This window comes from Enhydra lutris, unplaced genomic scaffold (genome assembly GCF_002288905.1).
Source record: "Enhydra lutris kenyoni isolate GAN:26980312 unplaced genomic scaffold, ASM228890v2 scaffoldscaffold27, whole genome shotgun sequence".
Taxonomy (NCBI): domain Eukaryota; kingdom Metazoa; phylum Chordata; class Mammalia; order Carnivora; family Mustelidae; genus Enhydra; species Enhydra lutris.
The window spans coordinates 14,401,007-14,425,836 of record NW_019154111.1 but is presented as its reverse complement, the minus strand read 5'-3'; the positions used below and the strand labels follow the sequence as shown (position 1 = coordinate 14,425,836).

The following is a 24,830-nucleotide window of genomic DNA, read 5'->3' as shown; positions in this document are numbered from 1 at the left end:
AGAACCTAATCAGATTGGGTTTTAAGTTTACCTTCATTTTTCTTGCCTGCTGTTATATGATAGATTAGAAATCTAGACACCACCTCTGCCCCTGTGTCTCTCAGAGCAGGAGAAAGTCTTTTGACAAACGGTGTAGCTTGTCTTGGTGTCCTCTTGGAGCAGAGAATAGGGCATCCTGAGAGGAATTAAGACTTCCTGTGTAAAACATGATAGACAATCCTAAATGAATCCATCTGATTGCACAGCAGGTGTGTGGACTAATTTTTTGTTTTTAATTCCTGTTGTGTGCTGGGCACTGTGTTAGATTTACAGACATTGTGGTTTAATTTTCACAAGAACCCACGTGGCGGGTACACTTCCCATTTTATAGATAAATAAATGATGATACTGAGGGACCTTGTCTAAGCTATTAAGTGGCGGAATTTGTGTTCCGCTCCAGGCCCTTGCTGCTTAGGTCAGTGATCTTTATACTCTCTAGGGCTGCTGTGTGTGTCTTGCTTTTCTTTCAGTCTCTGTAGTTCCTGAGATTGCCTTTGGCTTGGGAGATACACAAGAAAATTAGAAACAAAGCCCTGAAGAAGATTTATAGATCTTTGGGTCTTCAAGACTAGACATTTTGGGAGAAGAAGTTTTCTGAAAAACCCAACACTGTATTGCTACCTTGTCCAGTTCTCTGGCAACATCATTCTCCTTGAGGAGCTTAGGGTGAAAAGTGGTTCCATTTGAGCTCTGCTGCTGTTGTAGACAGATTGGCATCTTGTGTTTAATTCCTCTTTTCCTCCTCAGATACCAATGGGGAAAACATTGCAGAGTCTCTGGTTGCAGAAGGCTTGGCCACCCGGAGAGAAGGCATGAGAGCTAATAAGTAAGTATTTATTACTCTTCCTACTCCCTTAAATTTCCTTCTCCACTGTGAGAGCTGTGGTCACCTAAAAGAGGTTGTGTAGTCAGCTCTATTGTGGCTTTGCTGCATTTTCTTTCCTGTCCCTGGCATACAGTGGGTAACTGCTGGTGCTCTCCTGACTTTTAGGACATTTCTTGCCCCAGTGTGGATTTTTCTGAGCCAGGAGGTCACTCAAGATTCACTAGTGGCATTTGACATGTGTAACTCCTTTAAATAAGGGAGTTAGAGACAAGGCACTTCCATTCATTATATTCATAAGAGCCAACAGGCTATGTCTTACATGATAGACACTCAGTTCCAGACTATCCATCCGTCCCAAAAGATTTATTGAACACTTACTGTGTGCTGGGCTGTGTTCTGGGCACTGAGAATACAGCAGTGAACAAACAGTTTCTGCTAACATTTTAATGGGAAGACAGGAAACCAATAAACAAATAGGTATACAATATATCATGTGCAAGAAATAAATGCAGTGAAAAGTAAAGTGGAGTGAATAAATAGAATTCAAAGCAAAATCTGTTGCTTAGGTTCTAGGGAAACCGACAAGGGCTCAATGATTCTGCTTTAAAGTCAGGGAAAATTTTCTGTCTCTCCAAAGCCTTTTAAGCCCATTTTGGTCTACAGATCTATAGATGCGTCAGTAGTAGGTAAAAATGTATTTGTTCAGCTAATGGCAGTGTGAAGATAATGGGAATGAGTGTTAGTTATGTAAGTTTTATAGCACATGTATCATGTTCAAGTTCACCAGTGTTGGCTCACAGTAGGATGGATTGCAGCTGGCTTTAATTAACACTTTAGTCTCTGAAAAGTGATATGTTACATCAGTAATTTGGAGGCTAAAGATGCTGTTTAAATCATTAAGTCCTTGCTATATTATATGACTGTTGTTGGTGTACAAAAGGCTTTAGGTAAATATTTGCACGAACTGTACCAGTGATGGGGATGAGCAAAGACAAGAATGTACTTTTTTTACATTCTTCCTGCCTTCGTAGACTTGAGGCCAACTCATTCGCTATAAACTTCTGTGGGTCCTTTCAAACTGCAAAGAAACATTTGTTGGAGCCTATAATTGGGGAGTGAGCATGTGGGAATTTAATTAAATAAAGACCTTTGTCTTAGGTGGTGTTTTTGGAGGCTGAAGTTGTATCTTAAGGAGAACTGTTGGCATGATTATGATTGCAGTATTTTTTGGGAATCCAGTTGGCAACCAGAATGAAATTTTTAAAAAGCCCATAACTCTGTTGTACCATCTCAACAAAGAAATCTCCCTTGGAGTCCTGATCTTTTTTCTTGAAAGCTGTCTTGACTTCTCCTTTTTTCAGTTTCTATGTTTGCTTCTATCTCTTAAGCCATACTTTTTATTGAATTCTGGTTGCAGTCTTGGGTCCCCAAGGATGTGACTATCTTTTTTGGGGAAGAGGGGGGAAAGAATAGTACTGAAGACTTCTGGCTTGAGAAATTACAGGTCAGGGATCTCTGTTCTGATATCCCTACTGCTTAAGGTGGGAGATTCAGTTTATGCATATAGCCTTTGATGGAACCAGGTATTGAGATTGTGGCAAGGCCTCGGAGTTCTCTGTTCCCTTTAGCTCAGGGATGTGTGTGTGTGAGGGTGGTGGCTGGGGGTGGGGGAGAGCCATTTCTGGTTTTGCTTTTTGGTCTATCTTCTGGTTTTCACTGTTCTCATATATATTTGGTTTCCTGCGTCATGGAGGAGGAGTCTTCCATTTTCAAAATGGAAGCTTTTTAGACTGCTTTTGGCTTGCTGGTCTTTACTGAATGTGTAAGTAGTTTTGGGGTGACATCGGTAATAACACTATTTGCTCTGTATTCCCCAGCCCTGTTCTGTAGACAGTAGGGATTAAGGGTGGTTCTTAGTCACTTTCCTTGTGCTGTGTCCTGCCGAGCTCTTCCTGGATCCAGTCGAGCTCTTCCTGGATCCAGTTCCTGAGTCTGGGGTGGTTAAATGAAGCTGTATCCCCCGGAGAGGCTTCCCTCTGAGCCACCAACTTGTTCTCTTGGAATCACTGATGGTGGCAGTACTGAGATGTGTGTTCTTTGCATCTTCTCATTAAATGCTCTTAGGAGCGAATCTGTTGTTTGAGGGAACAAGTCTGGAATCCGGAAATTACACTCATGGTGATTTTTCTAGTTATAGGCTTAGGCCTGTAGCCATAGATGTGAAACAAATGCTTTGGTTTCTTCAAGGGGAGCAGATGCTGAAGAAACCCAGAGTTCAAAGAAGAACCTGATCCCCACCCCCCTACACCTTGTGAACTCATCACATGTTTCTTTTTCATGTCCCAGTCCTGAGCAGAACCGGCTCTCAGAATGTGAGGAACAAGCAAAGGCAGCTAAGAAAGGAATGTGGAGTGAGGGGAACGGCTCACAAACTATCCGGGACCTCAAGTATACCATCGAGAACCCAAGGCACTTTGTGGACTCACGCCATCAGAAACCTGTCAATGGTGAGGCCTGGGGGGAAAGACATAATACAGAGTGATTTCTGTTTGTTTTCAAGTTTCTCGAAGTTTATAAAAGCTGTTTTACTCCGTAGCCAGAGGAAATTGTTAAGAGTGTAACAGCACTGTGGTATTTTGGAAGGTAACTTGAATCCAGTTATGTAGGTTACAACAGATGTGTTCTGACAGAGGTTAATCCTTTGCTGATGCAGGGGAGGAGATTGCTGGTAATTTTCCACATTGGATATCTTCCTGTTTTCTGAAAGCTACCACTTAAGTAATATCCCTGAAATTATAATCTGTATACATGTACACACACACACACACACACACACACACACACACACACACACGTATGTGTGTGCGCGCACTCACTCATTCACACTGTAGTTCCTGGCCCAGTTTTGAGACCTATTAACTACAGACAGAGTAAAATAAAATGATTACCAAGTCTGAATTATTACTTCTTTCTTGCTGTGTACTTGGTACTTAAGTGGTGAGCCAGCGAGCTTATGGATAACGAAGCTTAGGCATGAGCTGTGAGATCCCAGAAAGTGGAGAAGACCTAGAAGTTGGTCTAATCTGTATTCCTAGGAATAGTTCGTAGAAGAGTCTGTTGTATGGATACTCATGATCTTCCAGTGTTTCGTCACTTCTCAGAGGGAGGCTTTCTGAGGGTTTTGGGGGAGATGAACTGTGTTAAATGCAGTTTGATTGGGCATTGTTTATCCCTGGCACAACTTTGGCTAGTGACTTATGCTGTTTGTTCTGTCACACAGCTATCATCGAGCACGTGCGAGACGGGAGTGTGGTCAGGGCCCTGCTCCTCCCAGATTACTACCTGGTTACGGTCATGCTGTCAGGGATCAAGGTCAGACCTTACACTGGGCTATGGGGGTGGATTTAGGGTTTGTGGAAGTGTTCACTGACGGGTAGCTTCTTCTCCTCTGGGACTCTGGATTTACAGATTCTTCCCAATGTTAACACCTGACTAGAATATTTCCTACTGTAGACATTGCAGTGGGACTATTCTCTGTTAGATCAAATAAGATTTAAAAACATTTTTTTTTTTTTAAAGTACTTAGTGTTTTGGGCTGTGTGAAGAGGTGGTTGAGATGCAGAAAGTGAACTTCAGAGCTTCCCATCTCCCCTGAGAATGACTGTCTCAATGTAAAATTTTGATTTTAAAAAAAATTAGGGATTTAAAACTAGTCAGTGGTGACTTTTTTTTTGGCAAGGGGTAATTTCCAAATATAATTTAAAATTGCCCCATGATAGTGACATGCATTTTATTTACTTTCCCAAGTCTGACAAGATGCTATTTCGATTCCCTTTTACCAATATGTTTTTAAAAGGGGTTAGAAGGCCTGATTTGAGACCTCCCCAACTTAACTTTGTGGTATTTGTGGTTTTGGGTGGGTTGGTGTGGTTTTGGAGTCTCTGGCACACACCTGGAGGCTCATTACCCACCTACCTTATTAGTGCCCAACTTTTCGGCGGGAAGCAGATGGCAGTGAAACACCAGAACCCTTTGCTGCAGAAGCCAAATTTTTCACCGAGTCTAGACTGCTTCAGAGAGATGTTCAGATCATTCTGGAGAGCTGCCACAACCAGAACATTCTGGGTACCATCCTTCATCCAGTGAGTGTGCCCATGAAGACTGGGCTGGGTGGGGTTGGGGGTGCATTTGGTGTTTGATGGGCTGTGGTTTACTTCTCTTCTCTCTGTATTTAAGAACCACTTAAATCTCTTGGCAGGATTATCATCTGATTTTTGAGGCATTTTCTAGGGGGACTTCAGTTAACTGATAGAATTGGACAGATCCGTCAGACTTACTCACTTTAAAAAGGGAACCTCAGCTTTTGAGTTTGTAAGGGGAGGAGAACTCCTGTTTCCTCAAGTGTTGGTCCTTGAGGTTGGGAATAGGCAAGTTGAGGGGCTGCCCCATAGATGAGCAGTTGCACTGAAGTGTGTAGTACAAGATTGCTGAGCTTTGTATGTAGGTCTGGAGGTAGCTCTTTAAAGTATTGGTGGAACTAGGGACACCTGGGTGGCTCAGTCAGCTAGGTGTCTGACTCTTGGTTTTGGCTCAGATCATGGGTCCTGAGATCAAGCCCCTTGTTGGGCTCCCTGCTCAGCAGGAAGTTGGCTTGAGATTCTCTCCTCTCTCTCTCTCTGCCCCTTGCTCTTTGCCCCTTGCTCTCTCTCTCTCTCAAAGAAATCTTTATGAATTTATTTTTTGAATTCTATCAAATATTTATGTATTTTAAAATAGTTTTTAAAATTTTTATTCAGCTAATTAACATAATTCAAATAAATGTTTAAAAAAATAAAGTGTCACTAGAACTATGATGAGGAAACTTTTTTATGGAAAAATTAGTTTGTGTACTTCAGGCCTTAGCCATTTACCTTCTAACTCTGCTTTTGAGCAGGAAATAGGTTCTTTATGTTCATCTAGTTTTGACTCTCAGTTCTTCCCATACATATACTTGGGTGGGTGGGTTCCTCTTGGAAAGGAAGTGATGTTGTTTTGTACTACCCAAGTGCAAGTGAATTTTCATTCTTATAACCTATGTCCAGTACAGAATAAACTACTGTTACTTATTCTTTGGCTAGAGAATACTTTCATGCTGGCCGTTGTGGAAGGCTGGGAGGCTTGGTTTGGAATGTGCCAAGGTCATGTTTTGTCTGAAGGACTAGCTGTCTGCTGTGCCCTACCAGATGTCACAGTAGAATGGAAATTGTAATTCACTGGGAAAATGTAGCTGAAGTTATTCCTTACTCAGCCTTCAGCTTTCTCCTTATGAGAAAGGGAGTAAGTGCTGATCTTAGGGAAGGAAATAATAAGGTGTAATCTCTACTAAAGATTAACATCCTCCTCTGCCCACAAGAAGAGCTATTGAAATGTCAATTCCATTCAATGCCACTAACATTTATCCTACTCCTGTTAAGTGAGAGTTACTGTGCTGGGTGTTGTGGGGATGGGAAGCCAAGGCTGTTAGGAGTTGCCACAGAGTGATGTTTCCCACCTCAGAGCTGGTTTCTTAATGAGAGAAATGCTTTATTCCTTTCCTTTTTTTTTTTTTTTTTTAAAATATATGAACTGCAGTATGGATTGTGGCTGTTGATTGTGTCAGCAGTCTAGAGAAATGGATTCTCTTGTGCCGGCCTTTTCATGTGCCTTGTTTTTCAGAATGGCAACATCACAGAGCTCCTCCTGAAGGAAGGTTTTGCTCGCTGTGTGGATTGGTCGATTGCAGTTTATACTCGGGGCGCAGAAAAGCTGAGGGCAGCTGAGAGGTAAGGTCTGTCAGGGAAGGCTTCCAGCCAAGGATCTTGTTGAGGATCTTTAGGGAAAGAAATCTAGTGATCTTCTCTCACCTGTCTATGTCAGTATTTGTTATATTTCAGTAAAGGATTAAGGAAATTCCAAAAGAGGCTAAGATCTCATTGAGGAGTTGCTTAGTTCTAAGTCTTTGGGCTGTCTGATTCATTGCTCTGCGGTAAGGGCTAGATTTTCATTCAGCAAACCCGATTTGCTGCTTTACTGTTTTTGGGTCACTACCTGCCCCGCAAGCCCCTCACTGAAATTCTGGGTTTTAGGCATTTGGAATGAAATAAACTTGAGGCTCATTTGAGGATAATGTAATCACTTATCAACTACTACCAAACAAGCAGGTTGGAGCCAGGGGTATGATGGAAAGATAGAGCCTTTGGGTCCTAAAACAGGACCAGTCAGTGTTACTGTGAGACCTCATGCCCTCATTTATTGAAACATGTTTTAGTTAGAAATGTTAAGGTAGGGAGGGAAAACATGAAACAAGATGGGACTGGGGAGGGAGATAAGCTGTAAGAGACTCTTAATCCCAGGAAACAAACTGAGGGTTGCTGGGGGGTGGAAGGGGAGGGATAGGGTGGTTGGGTTATGGACACTGGGGAGGGTATGTGCTCTGGTGAGTGCTGTGAAATGTGTAAGCCTGATTACTCACAGACCTGTACCCCTGGGGCAAATAATACATTGTATGTTAATAAAAATGTTAATGTAACTGTGAGGTGCTGTTGTCACATTTTTAGCTAGGTGTTTTGTGGTTAAAGACTTATGTAGAAAATAACTTATTTCTAGAAAAAATCAGTAGTTGGATATTCCAAAGATTGAATGGCTATTTCAAGTGTCAAGGTCAGGAATATCTAGGTGTAGGTGAACTTTGTTCACTTGATGGGGTAAAGGGAAGAAAATGAAGCAGGTACCAAGAGTAGATGAATGGAGATAATGCTTGGGGAAAGCCCCAGCCACCATCTCCCAGGATGCATTTAAGCAGAAGACCCACCAACTACTGATGACAATTGTCCACTCTCAAGGTGTGTTGTATGACTTACTTCAGAGCCATTAAGTTATAATGGTCTTGACAACTTTACGTTTTTGGCCTTTGAGGCACAGCTAAAAGATGTACAGGAACATGAACTGGATGAGTATAGTTCTCTTCCTTTGAGTCTTTCATATCTTTCTGTACTCATAAACAGAAAGACTTGCAGCTTTTTACAAAAGTAGATTCTAATCTGGGCCATTAGATATGGCATATCTGATTTTAAAAATTATATAAAATTTTTTAGTTTTTATGTTCCACAATTAAATTCTAAAGATAGAATACTCTTACCATATACAGTGGTTCCAAATACCTCAGATTATTCAGTGATGCTCCAAATTTTTTTTGTTGTTGTTCAGAAAATTCTGTAAGTCCATTATTCTAAATATAATTTTGGTTGATCATTCTTTCTGCATTCTTTAAGTTCCTGCCTCTCTTTGAAGAAAGTGAGTACAATGGCAGTAGTATCTACATATTTTATAACATCTTTAGATTATATGGATTTTTAGCTCATCATTAAAACACAGGTTTAGACCAAGGAATGCAAATCGTATTTCAATAATATGTGATTACTTGCCCGCTCTTTTGCATGCAGTATTTGACTTGCTTGCATTGTTAAATCCGTGTCAAAGTATTTTATGTATTTTACAACTACTACATGCTACTTCATCTCTTTCTCATTTTAGTGCTGCTTTTTTAAAAAAAGGTTGCAAATAAATAAATAAAATTTGCGATACTGTTTTCACAAGTAAGCGTTCCTTTCCCTTGCACGTGTGTCCATTTATCTGTAAAGACTTTTGTAAATAAAAAACACAAAAAGTGTATTTGAAAATACAGCTGTTCACTGGTTTTTTTAAAAATCTTTGCACATATTCCATTTCGCTCTCTTACCCTAACTGAAAAAATTCCTAATGGCTTTGGTGCTGTAAAACCAGTGTCTGCCAACACCTTTTTTTCACTTTTGTAAGTGAACTTCTACTGGATTTTTGTCCCTTTTCTTCTTCTTTAGATGCACTACAGAGACCATTGTGTTCTTGTTTTTCACATAAGATTTGGTTAGCTGATAATCTTTTTTTTTTTTTTTTTGGTATTCAAAATGAAATTGAGCAGGCCTGTGTTTTTTTAAAAATGTATTTGTTTGTTTAGATGTGGGTGTTCCTCCCACTTCAGAGAGCCGTTGCTCTGCGTCTGTCATTCCAGCACCTGGCATTTAGTAGTCCCTCAGGAGAGACTGGATAAGCTAACGAGCTATTCAAGATGGACTTGTACTGTCTGGGCTTGAGAAAGTGCACACCTAGACCCCGGTCTGCCAGCCAAGGGTGTATGGTCTATATCTTTGTTGGACAGTTCAGTTCCTGTACACTCTTTCCTGTGTCTTTCACACTTTGTTCTGGTTTCACAGGTGGCCTTTCTCTTGGGTGTCTTGTTTCTGAGGTAGAGTAGGATTCTGTACTGTTTGCCCCAGTGGTGATGGTGGATTCCATTTGCTGACCTATTCTGTCTGAATGATTTGCATCCTTGTTTTCGTTGCCAGGTTTGCCAAGGAACGCAGGCTGAGAATATGGAGAGACTATGTGGCTCCCACTGCTAATTTGGACCAAAAGGACAAGCAGTTTGTTGCCAAGGTGAGTCATTCTTGGCATCTTAAGATGCCTGGTGGACATTGTCAGCTAGTGCTAATACAAAGATCTGAACAATCAACCCAGAGCTGAAGCGTTTCTGTTTTAAGCCACTGGGGTTTGCATGCGTGTGCAGTGATTGCATGCGTATGTGTGTTTATCGCAGGGGACTTGGAAACTGTAAGAGCTTTCTTGTCATACATTTGCGTAACTTCATTTAGAGTTCGTGAGTTAAAGTTGTGGACTATTTTAGGACTTCTGTCTGCCTGATAAATGGCTTTTTCTTCGATTTCCATGTCAGAGTGTATGTGAACTCAAACTTCTTTCTGTTTGGGGCCTCTCGTGGTTTTGAGTTTTTTCTCATGTGATGTGTTTTTCTGAGAGCTCTCCTGAAGTGTCCCAGGATGGATTTCTTTGACAGGAACCAGTACTGTTGAATAGACTATTTGGGTCTAGCAACACGCTGTATTTCTTCTTAGTTGGTGGGTTTGGTATTTTGAGTGGTAGACCAGTTTTCCTCACTTTTCGCAAAATGCTGTGATGTTTTCCAGTCTGTTTTTACTTTTGGGAAGAGATGCTAGAAGCTTTGTTTTTTTTTATAGGTTAATTAACATATCTATCCACTTAGAGGTGGCTGGCCCATATGAGTTTAAGATGGGAAGCCACTAGGTGGCACTGACAGCCTGAAAAAATCATGGATCGGTTTCTTTTAGACTGGTAAAAATTTTACCAGTCTCTGAGGAATTGTCTGAATTTTCTTCTTTCTTTTTTATGGTGCCCAAGACAATAAGTCACAGAGTACTCAAGTGTCTTCTTTCCCTCTTGTAGTAGGTGGTCCGTCTCCAAGCAGCTGTCAAGTTAGCCATAATTGGGTCTTTAGTGGACATTAGTGGGAATAGTCCCTGGTTGGATTATCCCCCCTGCAGGATTCTCCCCCATGCAGGATTCTCCCCATCCTTCCAAGTCTTGGTACAGACCAGAATGAAACCTTGCTTCCTTTCTGTGTGAGGACCATACTAGTTTGGAAACTTGGGCACAGTTGTTCTACCTAACTGGAACTTACTTGCTTCTGCATATGTTTCCTGTATCTCTTCTGTTCTAAGACTATAGCCACACAGTGAAAGGATAATCATTCACTAAACAAAGGAGTCAGGCCTTCTGGTTTTCACCATCACTTTGAGAGGCTGTGATATTAGTGATGTAGATGAGGCTTAGGGGGGTCCTGTTATCTTGTATTGTCCCTCCTGGCCCCTTCCAGTTGAAACTGAGTTTATAGAGAAACCCAGAAGATTTTGGAGGATTTTGAGCCTTTGGTCATTGGGGGAACTCTAATGCATTGCTGAAGGAAGAAATTCAAAAGATTAGATGATTGAGTCTGTAGTTTGTATTTTTCTTAAATATGACTTCACTGATAACTAGAAAAGAGCTGGCACATTTCCTCTTTAAATCTAGGGTTCCAGGATATGTGTATTGTGTTTTAAAACAGAGTGAGGCTTTTTTTCATGATGAAGTTCTGTTTGTTAAAATGGTGGAATAGAGGAAATTGCCTCTAAAAACCATCTAAGGATTATGGGGAATAGCCTTTTTCCTGTAGTATCTTTAATATAAATTTAGGTCATTTGGATGTAGGCCTGCTCAGAGAGCAGAGAGAGAGATGTATTTGTAGGTAGGTAAGTGGTTTTAAAATTTCCTGAGTTTTAGATATTCTTCAGCATCACTATTATTCTTTTAAATAGGAGAAAAGCATAAAAAGGAGAAGAAAAAACTCTCAAACTAGATGAAACTACTGTCACACAGCGTTTTTTAAAAAAAAGTTTATTATACTGTCTGTCCCAGGGTTGGCAGACTTGTGGCCCATGGCCCAAGTCTGGTCCACTACTTGTTTTGTATGGCCTGTGAAGTATGGATGGGTTTTATATAGAAAAAAGATGGGTTTTACATGAAAATGATATGACATTTAAATATCAGTGTCATGAATAAATTAGATCATGGCCACGGTTTTGTTTGTTTACATGTTGTCTATGGCTGTTTTTATGATACAGTGGCAGGGGTGAGTAGTTGTGACAGAGACTATATAGCCTGCAAAGCCAATGATACTTGCTCTCAGGCCCTGTACAGAAGAGTGTGCTGACCCTTTATTTCTACCAGTCCTACTCAGAGTGCCTTGATAGAATGTAAGGAGCTTGAGCCAGAATGTAAATCAAGGCATTGCTTCTTTCATCAAGAAAATCTTGCTCCCGAAAAAAACGTCAGCAATGTTCTCAGTGATGTAGTTGATTTATGTTCTGGTACAAGCTCCTCTCTTTCTTTGCAGACTGGCAGCCACTTTTGAGTAGTACTGAGCTGTATTCTTTTGTGTATAATTTTCAAGTTGGTAAGTTTTTATTTTTTAATGCATAAAAATTTAAAGAATTCTGTGGGCATATTAAATGTATTAGTCCGTTTTCCCGGTCCCTTTAGGCAGCCATTTTCAATTCTTGGCTGATCTGTATCTTTGAATAAAATGATTATATCACTCTTTCTTAACTTTCCAGTGTTAGGTATGACCCTTTTCCTGCATATCATGGAAGATGAGGATTCGCATGGGTGTGCGTGTACTTTTCCCTAATCCTTCCAATAGGACTGTATCCTAATTCTTGTCCAATCTTTACTTTGTAAATGCTAATTACCACTGAGCCATATGATATATTATGGTTACATTTCATTTCCTGCAGAACTTTTCGTTTACCCTGGATTTAATAATTTTAAAAGTTTGTGTATTTTTTATGTACTTAATAATTTGACCCCCAGAGTCTACCTCTGTAAATCTCTTCTTAAGACATTGATTCAGCCTGTTATTTTTATCTTTTTCATTAGTACTTTTCAGGAGCCTTGTGACCTGTACCAATCTGGACTAGTTCTTTTGTTCTTCTTTTTTCATTGTTATAGAGCTGTCATCTTTGGATATCTTCACCATTTTCCTGGGGTTTTCTTTGTCTTACTCTGGGTTGGAGCTATGTTTGCTGGCTCCCATGGCTTCTTTATAATTTACTACTTTATTTCGGTGTCACACATGCTCTAGCTTATTGGGAGGAGTGCTTGGCAGGTAAATGTTTTGCGACTTTTCATGTCTATTTTGTAATTACACTTGATCAAATGTTTAGCTGGATACAGAATTTTATGTTAGAAATTATTTTCCTTCAGAATTGTGAAGGCATTGCTCCACTGTCATTTAGCTATTGGGAGATTTTTTTTTTTTTTAAGAAGTCTGATACCATTCTGATTCCTCATCCTTATATAATTTTTTTTTTTTCCTGTGAAGTCTTCACATACTCTTTTTTTATACTTAAGTTTCATAGTGGAGTACTGTGGTTATCCCTGTGGGAGCATAGTATGCTTTTTAATTCTTAGTTCTTTTGTCTGGGAACTTCAACTATTTTTCGTTGTTGATTTCCAACAAGTTTCTCTGGTGTTTTCTAGCAGATGATTGACTTTGTTGACTGGTCTTCTAATTTTTCCCTCCTGTTTTTCATCTTTCTCTCTTGTTCTTTCTAAATTTTTTAATATTTACCTTCGGCCCTGCTACTGAGTATTTCATTTTTGATACTGTATTTTAAGAGCTTGCTTTTTGTTGTTGTTGTTCTCTGTTTCTTTTATTTATTTTTATTGAAACGTAGTTGGCATGTAGCATTATATTAGTTTCAGGTGTATAACATAGTGATTTGATGATTCTATACATTATGTAGTGCTTTCCATAAGAGTAGTTACGATCCATTGTAATATGAAGCTATTTTGTAATCATTGACTATATTTCCTATGCTGTACTTTTCATCTTCATTATTTATTTTATAACCTCTTTGCCTATTTTGCTTTCACCATTTCCCTCAACCCCCACCCCTTCTAGCAACCACCAACTTGTCCTCTGTATTTATGAGTCTTTCATTTTATTTGGTTGCTTTTTCACCCATTGTGTTTTTCTGTTTTCTTAAGATTCCATGTGTAAGTGAAACCCTCTGGTATTTGTTTTTTTCTGTCTGACTTACTTCACTTAGCATGATATCCCCTAGGTTCATCCATGTTGTTATACATGGCATGATTTCACTTTTTAAGGAGGAGTAATATTCCAGTGTGTGTGTGTGTGTGTGTCTGTATGTACATACCACATCATCTTTATCCATTCATCTATCAGTGGTTAGGTTGCTTCCGTATCTTAGCTGTTATAAAGCTGCAATAAACATAGGGGTGCATGTATCTTTTCAAATTAGTGTTTTTGTTTTCTTTGAGTATGATCTGTCTGTCTTGTCTTTTTTTTGGAACCTCCATCCTGTTTTCTGCAGTGGCTGCACCAATTTATATTCCCACTACTAATGCGTGAGGGCTCCCTTTCCTCTGCATCCTCACCATCACTTCTTCTTTTTGATACTAGCCATTCTGACAGGTGTGAGGTGATATCTCATTGTGGTTTTGATTTGCATTTTCCTGGTGATGAGTGAGGTTGAGCATCTTTTCATGTCTGTTGGCCATCTGTATGTCTTCTTTGGAGAAATGCCTGTTCCAAGTCCTCTGTCTGTTTTTAAATTAGATTATTTTTTGGTGTTGTTCTATTGAGTTCTTTATATATTTTGGATATTAACCCCTTATCAACAGATAGTTCATTTGCAAATATCTTCTGTTCAGTAGCCTTTTCATTTTTGATGATTTCCTTTGCTGTCCAAAAGCTTTTTAGCTTGATGTAGTTCCAGTAGTTTATGTTTTGCTCTTGTTTCCCTTGCCTGAAGACACAGATCCAGAGTAAAATATTGCTAAGGTCGATGACCAAGAGATTACCGCCCATGTTTTTTTTTTTTAAGAAGTTTTATGCTTTCAGGTCGTACAGTTAGGTCTTTAATCCATTTTTAGTTTATTTTTGTGTCTGATGTAAGAAAGTGATTCGGTTTCATTCTTTTGCATGCTACCGTCCAATTTTCCCAGCACCATTTACTGAAGAGACTGTCTTTTCTGTATTGTATATTCTTTCTTTCTTTGTTGTAGATTAATTGACCATATAGCATGAGTTTATTTCTGGGCTTTTTATTCCATTCTGTTGATTTATGTGTCTATTTTCTCTTGTTATTTTTTAATAGTAATATCACTTGTTTCAGAGATGAAATATCATCTGTTAGCTTTCAGAGGAATTAATTATAATTTTTTGAAAAATTTCTTTTCCCTGCATAGTATGTATTTCCCAAGTTGTTTTTAATTCTCTTTGGTTATTTTGGTCCTTTTTTTTTTTTTTTTTTTTTTTGGTATGAGATAGCTGGTGATCCTTGCTTATCTCTCTTATTTAAGGATGAGGTCTTCAACACTGGGTTAAAAGCGGTGAATTTGTATATGGGGTTTATGGTGTAGATCTGGAAATCCAATTGTAGGTTTTGGTCCCATTTTTATCTCCACTTGAGATTCCTGATTTGACAGTTTCTTTGTCTTGGCAGGTGGAGGAACTTTGCAGTATAAATCTGATTGGCTATTATGTTTTCTTATCACTAGCCAGGATTCAGCTTCTGTGGAGTCTGTTACCACTCATCCATCTGCTTTCTAGCTTCCAGTGTTTTGTTGCCATTTTCTTCTCTTCCATTATCCTATTGGACTTATCCCCCCAGCCCAAATCCATTTATTTTTGTTTAAAGGTATTTAAGGAGGGTGCCAAAGTCAATGTTTGAGCTTGCTTTAGTTTGTTCATAATGTTCCATTGTAAGACTGAATAATTTATGTAACCAGCCCCCAATAGGTCGATATTCGTATAGTGTATAATTTTTCCATTATTCAGAAAATGGCATAAATCTCTATGTAAACGGCATTTATTTCCACAGGAATGTTTGAGAGCACATTTGCCAAATAGCTTTCTAGGAGTATTAACCATGTGTGGTCCCATGTGTGTTCATTTTCTAAGATGTTACAGAACACAGGTGGACCCACTTTTTCTTAAGGGACCATATAGTAAATACATTATGTTTTGTGGGACATGTGTCTCTGTTGCAACTACTTGACTCTGCTACCATAGCAAGAAAATAGGCTGTAGATATTATGTAGATGAATAGGCATGCTTGTGTTCCAGTAAAACTTTATTCACAACAGTAGGCAGTGGGCTAGATCGCCCTTGGGTCATAGTTTGCTATCTCCTGTTGTAGACCGTGGGATATCCACATTACATCCAAAAGGAAAAAAATGATCTGCATTTCTTTTTATAACCTAGAGCCCAACTGCTATTTTGTAATCCTTTTACCTGATATAAAATGTCTGTGAATACTAATCCTACCTTTGTGGCGCCTGGGTGGCTCATGTGATTAAGCATCTGCCTTAGACTCAGATCATGATGTCTAGGTTCTGGGATCAAGCCTCATATCTGGCTCCCAGCTCAGTAGAGTCTGCCTCTCCCCCTGCTTGTGCTCTCTCTCTCTCTCTCTCTCTCTCTCTCTCAAATGAATAAATCTTTAAAAAAATTTAAAAATACTAGTGCTGCTTTTTCAAGGAAACCTAAAAGCGTTCTGAGGTACCCTAGGACATCACAACCTAATCTGACAGTCCTACAAGTTTTTACTGAAGGATTCTGCTCCAAGGCTCATAGGACTGTTAAGGCCGGAACAAATAATGGCTCTCTCTTTAGCACTCACCTGCCCTGTGTCCTAGAAACTATTGTACAGGGATCAGCTAAACAGCTTGAAAAAGCCTGCAGAAGGTAACCTACGAACTCTTGAACTGGGTGCGTCTTGGGCTCTGTAGGTGATTTCTGGAACTGATGCTGTGGATGAGACGTGCTGGCCACGAGTGTCACTTCTGAGCAACTTGAAACCAACAGAGTATTGCCTTGGTACATGAAGCCTGCTGAAAGAATGCTTTCCATCCTCTGCTTAAACAGTTGCACTTCTTAAGGAAGGATATGCAAGGGGGGGCTCTCCTTGTCTCTCCAGGTTAGCAGAGAAGCATGTTCACTTCACAGCGATTAGCTGAGCCTGCTTGAGACTTTTGTGCCTGTCGTGGCTTGCCAGTTTCCTGCCTGCCTTCCCTGTGGCGTTTTAGCTGATCTGTGCTGTTTGTAGCCATATGGTCCCCTGAGCACGTGGCTTGGCTTCCCTGTCCCTGCTGCTGGATTCTTGGGCCTTGCAGATTTTACAGACCTGAATAACACTCAGGGGTGGTGGGAGGGCTGGGGAGTGACAGCATGTTTTCAGGAGGTGCAGTCTTCTCACTGCCCTGCCTGCTTAGAGGCTTCTTGCTTGGTTCTCAGTACCAAGTGATGCCTAAACAAGCAGAGCCCTTCTGCTGTGAGAAGGCACGGAAGAATGAGAAGTGCGTCCTGCTTTCAAGGAGCTTACCATCTAGGGCGCTGTCTAGAAGATTACCCTAAGTAGTCAGCTGTCGGGACTTGATGGTCATGTGCAGTTTTGGAGGTCAGGTTGAAGTTCTTCATGGATGCATGCAGTGGATTCTAAGACCGACTTGGTTTGGCCCTAATCATTTTTTGCTGTGCTTCTAGTCATAGCTCTGAATGGAGTTCATTGTCATATGCTTCTTGGAGATGGTTTTTAAGAAAAGCCACCTTTTTAATATTTTTGGCTTTATCTAGACTTTCCATTTTATTTGCATTTGGTAATGTGGAGAGAACAAAAACAAAAAATACTAGCTATTTCGTGGACTTCTACCCTATGGCTTTCAGGTGAAGAGGAAGTTCTGGGGATGGTTTGGTTAGGAAGGTGGCCTCTGCACCAAAAAGAGATCGAGACTTGGTTTGTAGCTTAAGTTGCAGTAAACTGATTTGCTGATAAGAATATAAAGTTGAATTAGAAGAGATTTGTAAAAAAAAACCTACTTGTTTTTTTCCATTGAGATTTTATTTTTTAGAACAGTTTTAGATTCACAGAAAAATTGAGCAGATGGTACAGAGTTCCCACATTACCACTGCCCTCCTAGTTTTTCTATAACCTGACATGGGTATGGTACATTTATTATAATTAGTGTACCAATATTGATATGTTATTATCAAATGAAGTCTTTAGTCAGATTTCCTTAGTTTTTCTCCAGTCTGTTTTTCTGGTCCAGAATCTCATCCACCATAGCACACTAAATTAAGTTGTCATGTCTTGTCAGGCTCCTTTTGGATGTGGTAGTCTCTTGGACTTTCTTTGCTTTTGATGACTGTGACAGTTTTGCAGAGTGCTGGTAGGGTATGTTGTAGGGTGCCCCATCTGTTCGGATTCATCTGATGCCTGGTTTCTTTTCAAGTACTTCTTACCAACTAGTCTGCTTACTCATGCTAAGGTGCCTGGAATTATGTGCATCAAGACATTGCTGGGCTTCGTCTTTTGCCAGCGGTACAGGATGGCCGCGGTACCCTTCTGGGGGTGGCTCCAGGCCATTGTTGTAACAGTTACGGTGTACTCCCTTTTTACCCACTTCCGGTGCTGCTTCAGTAGTGTTTCCATGGTTAGCTTGGGGGAGAAGAGACCTAGCACACAGCCTTAGGGAGCAGGAGAAGCAGCTGGGTGTCATGATTTCAGACAGTAATAAGGGTATTTGGTGTCCCATTCCCAGTGGCCCCATCAAGGGCACTCCTTGGTGGCACCCAGAGAAGCCCTGAGTGTGCTGATGGTCCTTTTATTTTTGTCCAGCACTGATAATTTAGGCAGCTTTGGGAGTATTGGAGCTGCATCTGGGGAGCTATTCTGAGGATCTCCTTAGTGCAGGAAACTGTTGATGGCTCTTTTTGCTCATTTTATATATGCTGCAGAGGTTTAGGAAGCTGCCCTTGGTCTCCCAGTGAGCACTGTGGACGGGCTCTGCAGATGGGGAGTGTGGCAGCAGGCCAGAGTTGGGAATGGATGTCCCTTACCCCTGACAGAACTCTGCACTTCTCTTGACTTGTGGCGCCCTTAGCCTACACTTATCATCATTAAGGCACTCATTTTTCCTTTTACAGTTGGGCTTCAGGAAATGGAGAAATTGGAATTAGGGCTTGTATTGTGAATCTAGCTAGTGACTTTTGCTGTGCAGAAGCCCCGTCCCTTAGGTTATCTCCTGGAGTGTGTTGTTTGGTAGGTGTGTATAGGGCATCTGTTAGCTTGCGGAGAGAGTGAGTGACGTGGGCATACAGAGACTTACCCTGGTGAGGGCACCGTAAAAAACAGCACGGTTGGAAATGTGGTCTGCAACGGTGCTGATGAGCAGGCTCTGAGCAGTAATCCACTCTGCATTTTACTTATTGCACAGTACGCGACTATAACCACTATTTTATTGCTTCTTCCGTGTCTCTGCTCAGGAGCTGCTTGTTCTCTGGACAGTAATGACACAATTTAGAGAGGAATAAAAAGTCATAAACCCCACTTACATGCACACGTTGACACACACACACGCACTCACCATACACCTCTTCATCAGAAGGCCGAGCCTCGTTAGGTTGCCAGCGTCAGAGTGTGCAGTTCCTGAAGAGGAGGTTTCTAATCAGGGAGATGCCGAGCAGAGAGTCTGCTGCTGAGGTCTGAAATTTACAGCTCGAAGAATCCATTTGCTGCTGCTGCTAACACATTCTAAGGGGTGACGAATACCAGTAACTTGTCACAGGGGTATGCTCAGATCTTCGCATTCTATAATCAGGGGGTGAAGGTTTGAGCACTACGGTGCTTTCCCTGGTTTTATTCTCTGAGCATGACGAGAGAGTGGAGAATAGGTATTTCTCATGTCTTGATTATGGGAATTTCCCTATGTTTTTGGCACTTGATAAATTAATAACAGTTAGTTTTGGTGTAAGAAGAATGTATAGCTCTGTCCATCTCTGAGATTTCAAAATACTGGGAGGTGTGTACATTCGAGATGATGGTCTTGTCCTTTGAGGGAGGAGCAGTATTGATATGCTGTAGTGGTGTTTTGCTTGGTATGGCTTTGTGGAATTTTTCTTCTCTTTGGTTGGAAGGTAGGATAGCAAAATAGCCTGTATCATGGATACGTCACCCCGCGAAAGTTTTGTATCCAGTTTATGATGCTTCTCCTTTTACCCAAATGTGGGATTTTGAAGGATAGAGAAATTACTAGCTGTGGTCTTTCTTTTTTGTTCAGGTTGGCCAAGCCACTACTGATATCTTTAGGGAGTAGGAGGAAGATGCTACTGTGGTGGGCATTTTTGCTTGGCATTGATGTGCCTAGGTGGTAATGGGAACAAGATGTACTCCTTTTCTCTCAGTTGGTGAGTCTGTAGTTTTGGCTATACCTTCTGGGCTGTTTTTAAGTTCTATGTGATTATTCTTTGCTTTCGGGGGTCTGGTAGACTTTCTTACCAGCCATACCCAGGTAACCAGTCCTGACCTTGTGGTCCTCATGTGACCACAGATCTTGGTTTTGATTGTGCTTGGACTTCACCAGTTTTTTCTGGCCAGGTGAGTTTTGGGTTCTGGCTGTTTGGATTTTAGTGTTTAGCTTTTGCTATTCTCAGACCTGTCATAAAGGTTAAAGCAGAATGGCAATGGCTATTTGAGACTGGTCTTTTGCCATGTTGAGGTTTGCAGGTTAACCTTATGTATTTGAAAATTAAAAATACCCGCTCTCCTCATCTACACCATTTTTTCTCAGACCTTTCATTACTCTTCTGGTCACTGGCCTGTTTTTCCCTACACTTGCTTCCCATTACTTACGGTGGTAAAACCCAGGGATATCTTCCCATCTGCCAGCCATATAGTTAGCCTTCTATGGACTACAGCTGGATTCCAACTGTCCTTGTTCTTTTTTCATTCATTCTCTCTTACGGCACTTTTTTCCTGCTATTTCCTGTCACGTATAATTTCTCACTCGCTTTTGGTTTTTTTTCATCCTTCACATTGTTGCTTCAATCAGTCTTTACTCTTTTTGGTGTGTGGTTGGCTGGTTCTTTGGAAAAGGTAGAGAATAGCCGTTTTTGGAAGAGCCTGCAAGTAAATGGGTGTATTCTGTTTTAAAAGATGTGAAGCCTTCCAGGAAATAGTTAGTGACGGCTCTTACAGGGTACTTATCAGTATGATATTCACCAGAGCAAAGAAGAGTCTAGCTCCTTTTGTTTCTCACATGAAAGAGAAGGGGAATTTTGCGAGTGTGCCCTCACTGTGGCAGCTGACCCTGTAGTTTGTTCAGCTGCCTGTTGGCTCCTGATGGGGCCTGATTGAAGCCTGGGAGAGTTGGTTTTGATTCTGCAGACAAAGGGGATGGTGACGGTGATTTGTAGTCAATAGCTACCTTGTAGAAAAGTATTACTTGTTTAAAAAAAAAAAAAACCCAAAAAACCAGAACCCAAACAGCCTTGTAATAACAGCCTCTGAATATAATCGAATGAATTGTAGACTGCTAGATGAAATATGGGTTCTAGTTATAACCCCGATGTGGTCCTAGGTAGTTTCAGTGCATTTTCCTTCTGTACGTATTGGTGGAATGTTCTAATAACCTCCACAGAGGAGTATTTGTGCTTTTGCCCTTTGAATAGATATCCTTGTAGGTTACCCAAGAGTGGAAGTTAATCTTCTTTCACTGAGAGTGGGCTCCAATGTTACCGATATTGGGGTCTAAAACAAAGTTGCCCATAGTAGTGCTCTGAAGAGTTGGCTTTCAGAGTAATTGAAGTAATCTTAGCAATATAATGTTTCTGCCCTGAGATTAACAGCTGAGCCTTTCCTTTTCCACATTGTGATGACAGCTCTTTTTGCCCTTCGCTTGTCTTTGATTTTTCTGCTCTCTTTTGGGGCATCCTATTTTGGTTCTCATTTGGTGCTGATGTCTTCTAATCCAGCCCTTGCCTCTTTTCCTAGATTCACACTGAGCTAGGGATTTGATTTTAGTTTAGAACCTGTTTCAAGGAATATCTTGAATAACATAGAGACTAGATGTCCACTAAGCTTTGTAGTTAACCACAAGTTTTGGTCAGGGCAAAAGATAAAAAAGATCATTTTTATGCTGCCTTATTGAGAAATCATAACAAGGTCTTTGGGGACTAAAAATTATAGCACTGTTTGCTCCAACATCGTTGCACCGTGAAGGATGATACTGGAGCTACCCCCAAATGGCTGTTGATCTGACTTTTCTCCCTATGACTGTGGTGGGTCTTGCTCCTTACCATGTGTGCTGGGAGGTCTGGGCCATTGGAGCAGGTTTAAGCATTTTTGCCTTGTGCCCACAGGTGATGCAGGTGCTGAATGCAGATGCCATTGTCGTGAAACTGAACTCTGGTGACTACAAGACCATCCACCTGTCCAGTATCCGGCCACCGAGGCTGGAAGGGGAGAACACGCAGGTGAGAATAGGGAGGCAGCGGAGCCTCTTTATAAAAACCGAAGGGAAGATGCTGGAGAGTACTTACTTAAACATGGTACATAGGTGTGAGAATGCTAAAAGACAGTATTTTAAATCTCTAGGGTATTGCTTCCTAATCTCTGCAGCCTGACTGTCGTTGGGCAGGCGTCAGTTTCTCTTGAACCACACTCACTGCTCCTCTTCGTCTTGGGCAGGCGTTGCTGGCATTATTCCCTAAGGGGTTTGAGAGGAGTTAGGGCTGGGATAGATGGGCAGTGGTTAAGGACAGTGGTTAAGTTTTATTTATTAACAAGATTTTACTTCTCTGAGAATAAAGAGAGAAGTATCTGTATCTCACGTGCATGATTATAAGGCCTGGTCATTTTGATTTGAAAGTTCCATATGTTTTATTCCAGGAAGAAATGAATCTTGGTATACATATTCTCTGGGGTCCCTTGCTTATCTGTTGCAAGTGGTAAGGGTAATTATTAGTTACATTGTTTTGTGCTATTTGTTGGATCTTTTGGCAGCAAAGTTGCTTGTCTAACCAATGCATATGATTGAGGGTATATCAATTTTGAGAATGCTTAGAATCAAAACTGGGAGTTCGTAGTTGCAGGCCGTTTTGTTTTAAATTTTCTCGTCCTTTCCATTGTTATGAGAGGTTGGAGATAGGGATTAAAATTTTTCTTGAATTCGTTTGGTTATATCTTGCTTTTACAGACTTCTTTCCAACTCTTATTTTTTTACCCTCTGATCCCTACAGGGTGGAACTGGTTGTAGAACTGGGTCCACTGTGAGAGCCAGTGCCACAGAAGGGTGTTTGGCTGGTTTTCAGGAATTAAGCACAGCGTGGTTCACATGAGTCCTTCATGCTGTAATTTATCCCTTTTGTAGTTCTAAAGACAGGATATTTGCTTTTCTGATGTTTTGCACGTATACGTGTCTTGGTGTGTTTACGAGTTGAAATTCATGCCCTGTTTTCATTTGCATAAGAGTTTACAGACAGCCCGTAAGAGTAAAATAAAAATATCATGATTGTCTTTTGAATCAGATCGTGCATAAGAAACATATACAGGATGGATTCTTTGAATGTCTGGCCAATCAGTTCATTCTCTTTTTCTCCCCCCGACAGAGGAGGCAGTTTAATGCGGCAAATGGTATTGTGGTAAGGTTGAGAATTTAAATGCATGAAAGCCTAGACATGCCAAAATAAGGTTCTCTCAGTAACTGTAGCTGTGCCTCATTGCACAGAGTAAATAGACATCTCCAATTTTATCAGTATTGGGAGTACTCCACGATTTGCATCTGTGCCATGCAGTTGGAATTAAGGTTCCCACAGCAACCACAACTTTGAAATTCTTGAACGTTAATTTTTGTGCCTGCATCATTGGCCAAAGCATTATGTTAATGTAGACTATGTAGCTGAATTTCAAGCAGTTTTTGAGGAGGGTGGGGATGCTGTAGCTTAGGTAGGGTGAATAGCAGGTTTTCAGGAGTAATAGGAACTACTGCTAAGAATTTTTCTCCTCACGAGGTAATGGTTGGATTTCCCCTTAGCCTAGTAGATAGCGGGAAGTTGTTAGAATATATTCCCTAGTTTAGGCAGGATCCTGTTTATGGAATTCCTTGTTCTTTACAAAAGTAGGTTGTCTCTTATTTTTTATTTTATTTTTAATTTCTGTTCACTTCTGAGATCTTAACTTCATTTTAAGAAAGTTTGAAGTAAGGCTTAGCTGCAAGAGCCTATGGTATATGGCTTAGGTGAAGTGAGTAATTTTTTTTTTAATTTCTTAAATTCCTTTGAAAGATTTTAATGAGGCAGTCATGTAAGAAATAACTTAACATAATGTACTTTGAGAACAATGGTGGAGGGTGCCGTGAAGGACCCAGTTACAGTGGGCACTCAAGAGACGTCTCCCCAGGAGCAACTAGTATACCTCTTGAGTGTTCAGTGATGAGAAGTTGGCAGGTGGAAGAGGGGTACTTCTTTTTTTTTTTTTTTTTAAAGATTTTATTTATTTATTTATTTGACAGAGAGACAGATCACAAGTAGGAAGAGAGGCAGGCAGAGAGAGAGAGGGAAGCAGGCTCCCCACTGAGCAGAGAGCCCGATGCGGGGCTTGATCCCAGGACCCTGGGTTCGTGACCTGAGCAGAAGGCAGAGGCTTTAACCCACTGAGCCACCCAGGTGCCCCGAAAGGGTACTTCTAGACCAACGGTGCTCCGTAGATCTATAATGCAAGCCACAAATAACTATATTTGTTATTTAAAATTGCCTAGTAGTTATATTGAAAACATCATTTTTAATACATTTTATTTTACCTAATGTATCCAAAATGGTATCATTTCAACATTTTTTTAAAAAAGAGATTTATTTCTTTTAGAGAGAGAGTGTGCCTGCTTATGCTCCAGCACAGGCAGGGACAAGGTTAAGGGGAGAGGGAGAGAATCTCAGGCCAATTCCCCAATAAGCTAGGAGCCTGAAGCAGGGCTCAATCTCTCAATCCAGAGATCCTAAACCCAGATCACGAATTGGACGCTCAACTGACTGAGCCAACCAGGCGCCACTCATTTCAATATTAAATGAATGTAAAAAGTTAATAAGATGTTTTACTTGATTTGATTTTTACCAAGTCTTTGAAATCTGGTGTTTATACTTGGGACACCTTTCAGTTTGTTCTAGAGCTGAACAGCCGCTTGTTTGTCGTGACTTCTGTAGTGGACAGCATCGGTTTAGAACTTAAAATGAATAAATTGCTTCTTGGCCTTTTGGCTAAGATCAAGTGTAGAAATTAAAATGAATGGGTTTGGGTTTGTCATCCTTGGTATTTACTGGATATCTGCTTTGTACCAGATACTATGCTGGCGATGCAACAGGGAATAAACTTTCAGGGAATCATCATTATGGAACTTTAGAACCTAGTAGGGGAAATACACAAGTAATTTCATTTATGTGAAGGGTTATTAAAGAAAAGTTTAGAGTTTATAAGATTGTATAATCTGGGAAGGCTTCTTGGAGGAAGTGAAATGGAAAGCCTCAAGGGTGACTAGGACTGAGCTTGGTAAAATGTGGGGAGAAGACAGTTTACGAATGAGACAGCAGTAATGACAAAAGTTGGGCGAATTTGGGAAGAGGTAATGAATGGCCACTGTGGATAGTACATGAGTGGTATGATGCCTGCGTGGGTCAAAATGGGGGCAGGGCCAGATTGTGCATGTC

General features: G+C 40.6%; 1 protein-coding gene across 1 annotated transcript in view; it reads left to right on the top strand.

The window, feature by feature from the left end:
- Positions 1-24,830, top strand: part of LOC111152030 (staphylococcal nuclease and tudor domain containing 1) — a 413,353-nt gene that overhangs the window by 39,895 nt on the left and 348,628 nt on the right. Inside the window, exons 4-10 of the mRNA XM_022510305.1 lie at positions 787-865; positions 3,212-3,372; positions 4,146-4,237; positions 4,849-5,007; positions 6,560-6,666; positions 9,265-9,355; positions 21,495-21,608. Coding sequence (XP_022366013.1) covers positions 787-865; positions 3,212-3,372; positions 4,146-4,237; positions 4,849-5,007; positions 6,560-6,666; positions 9,265-9,355; positions 21,495-21,608 — 803 coding nt within the window. The remainder of the gene's footprint in view (positions 1-786; positions 866-3,211; positions 3,373-4,145; positions 4,238-4,848; positions 5,008-6,559; positions 6,667-9,264; positions 9,356-21,494; positions 21,609-24,830) is intronic.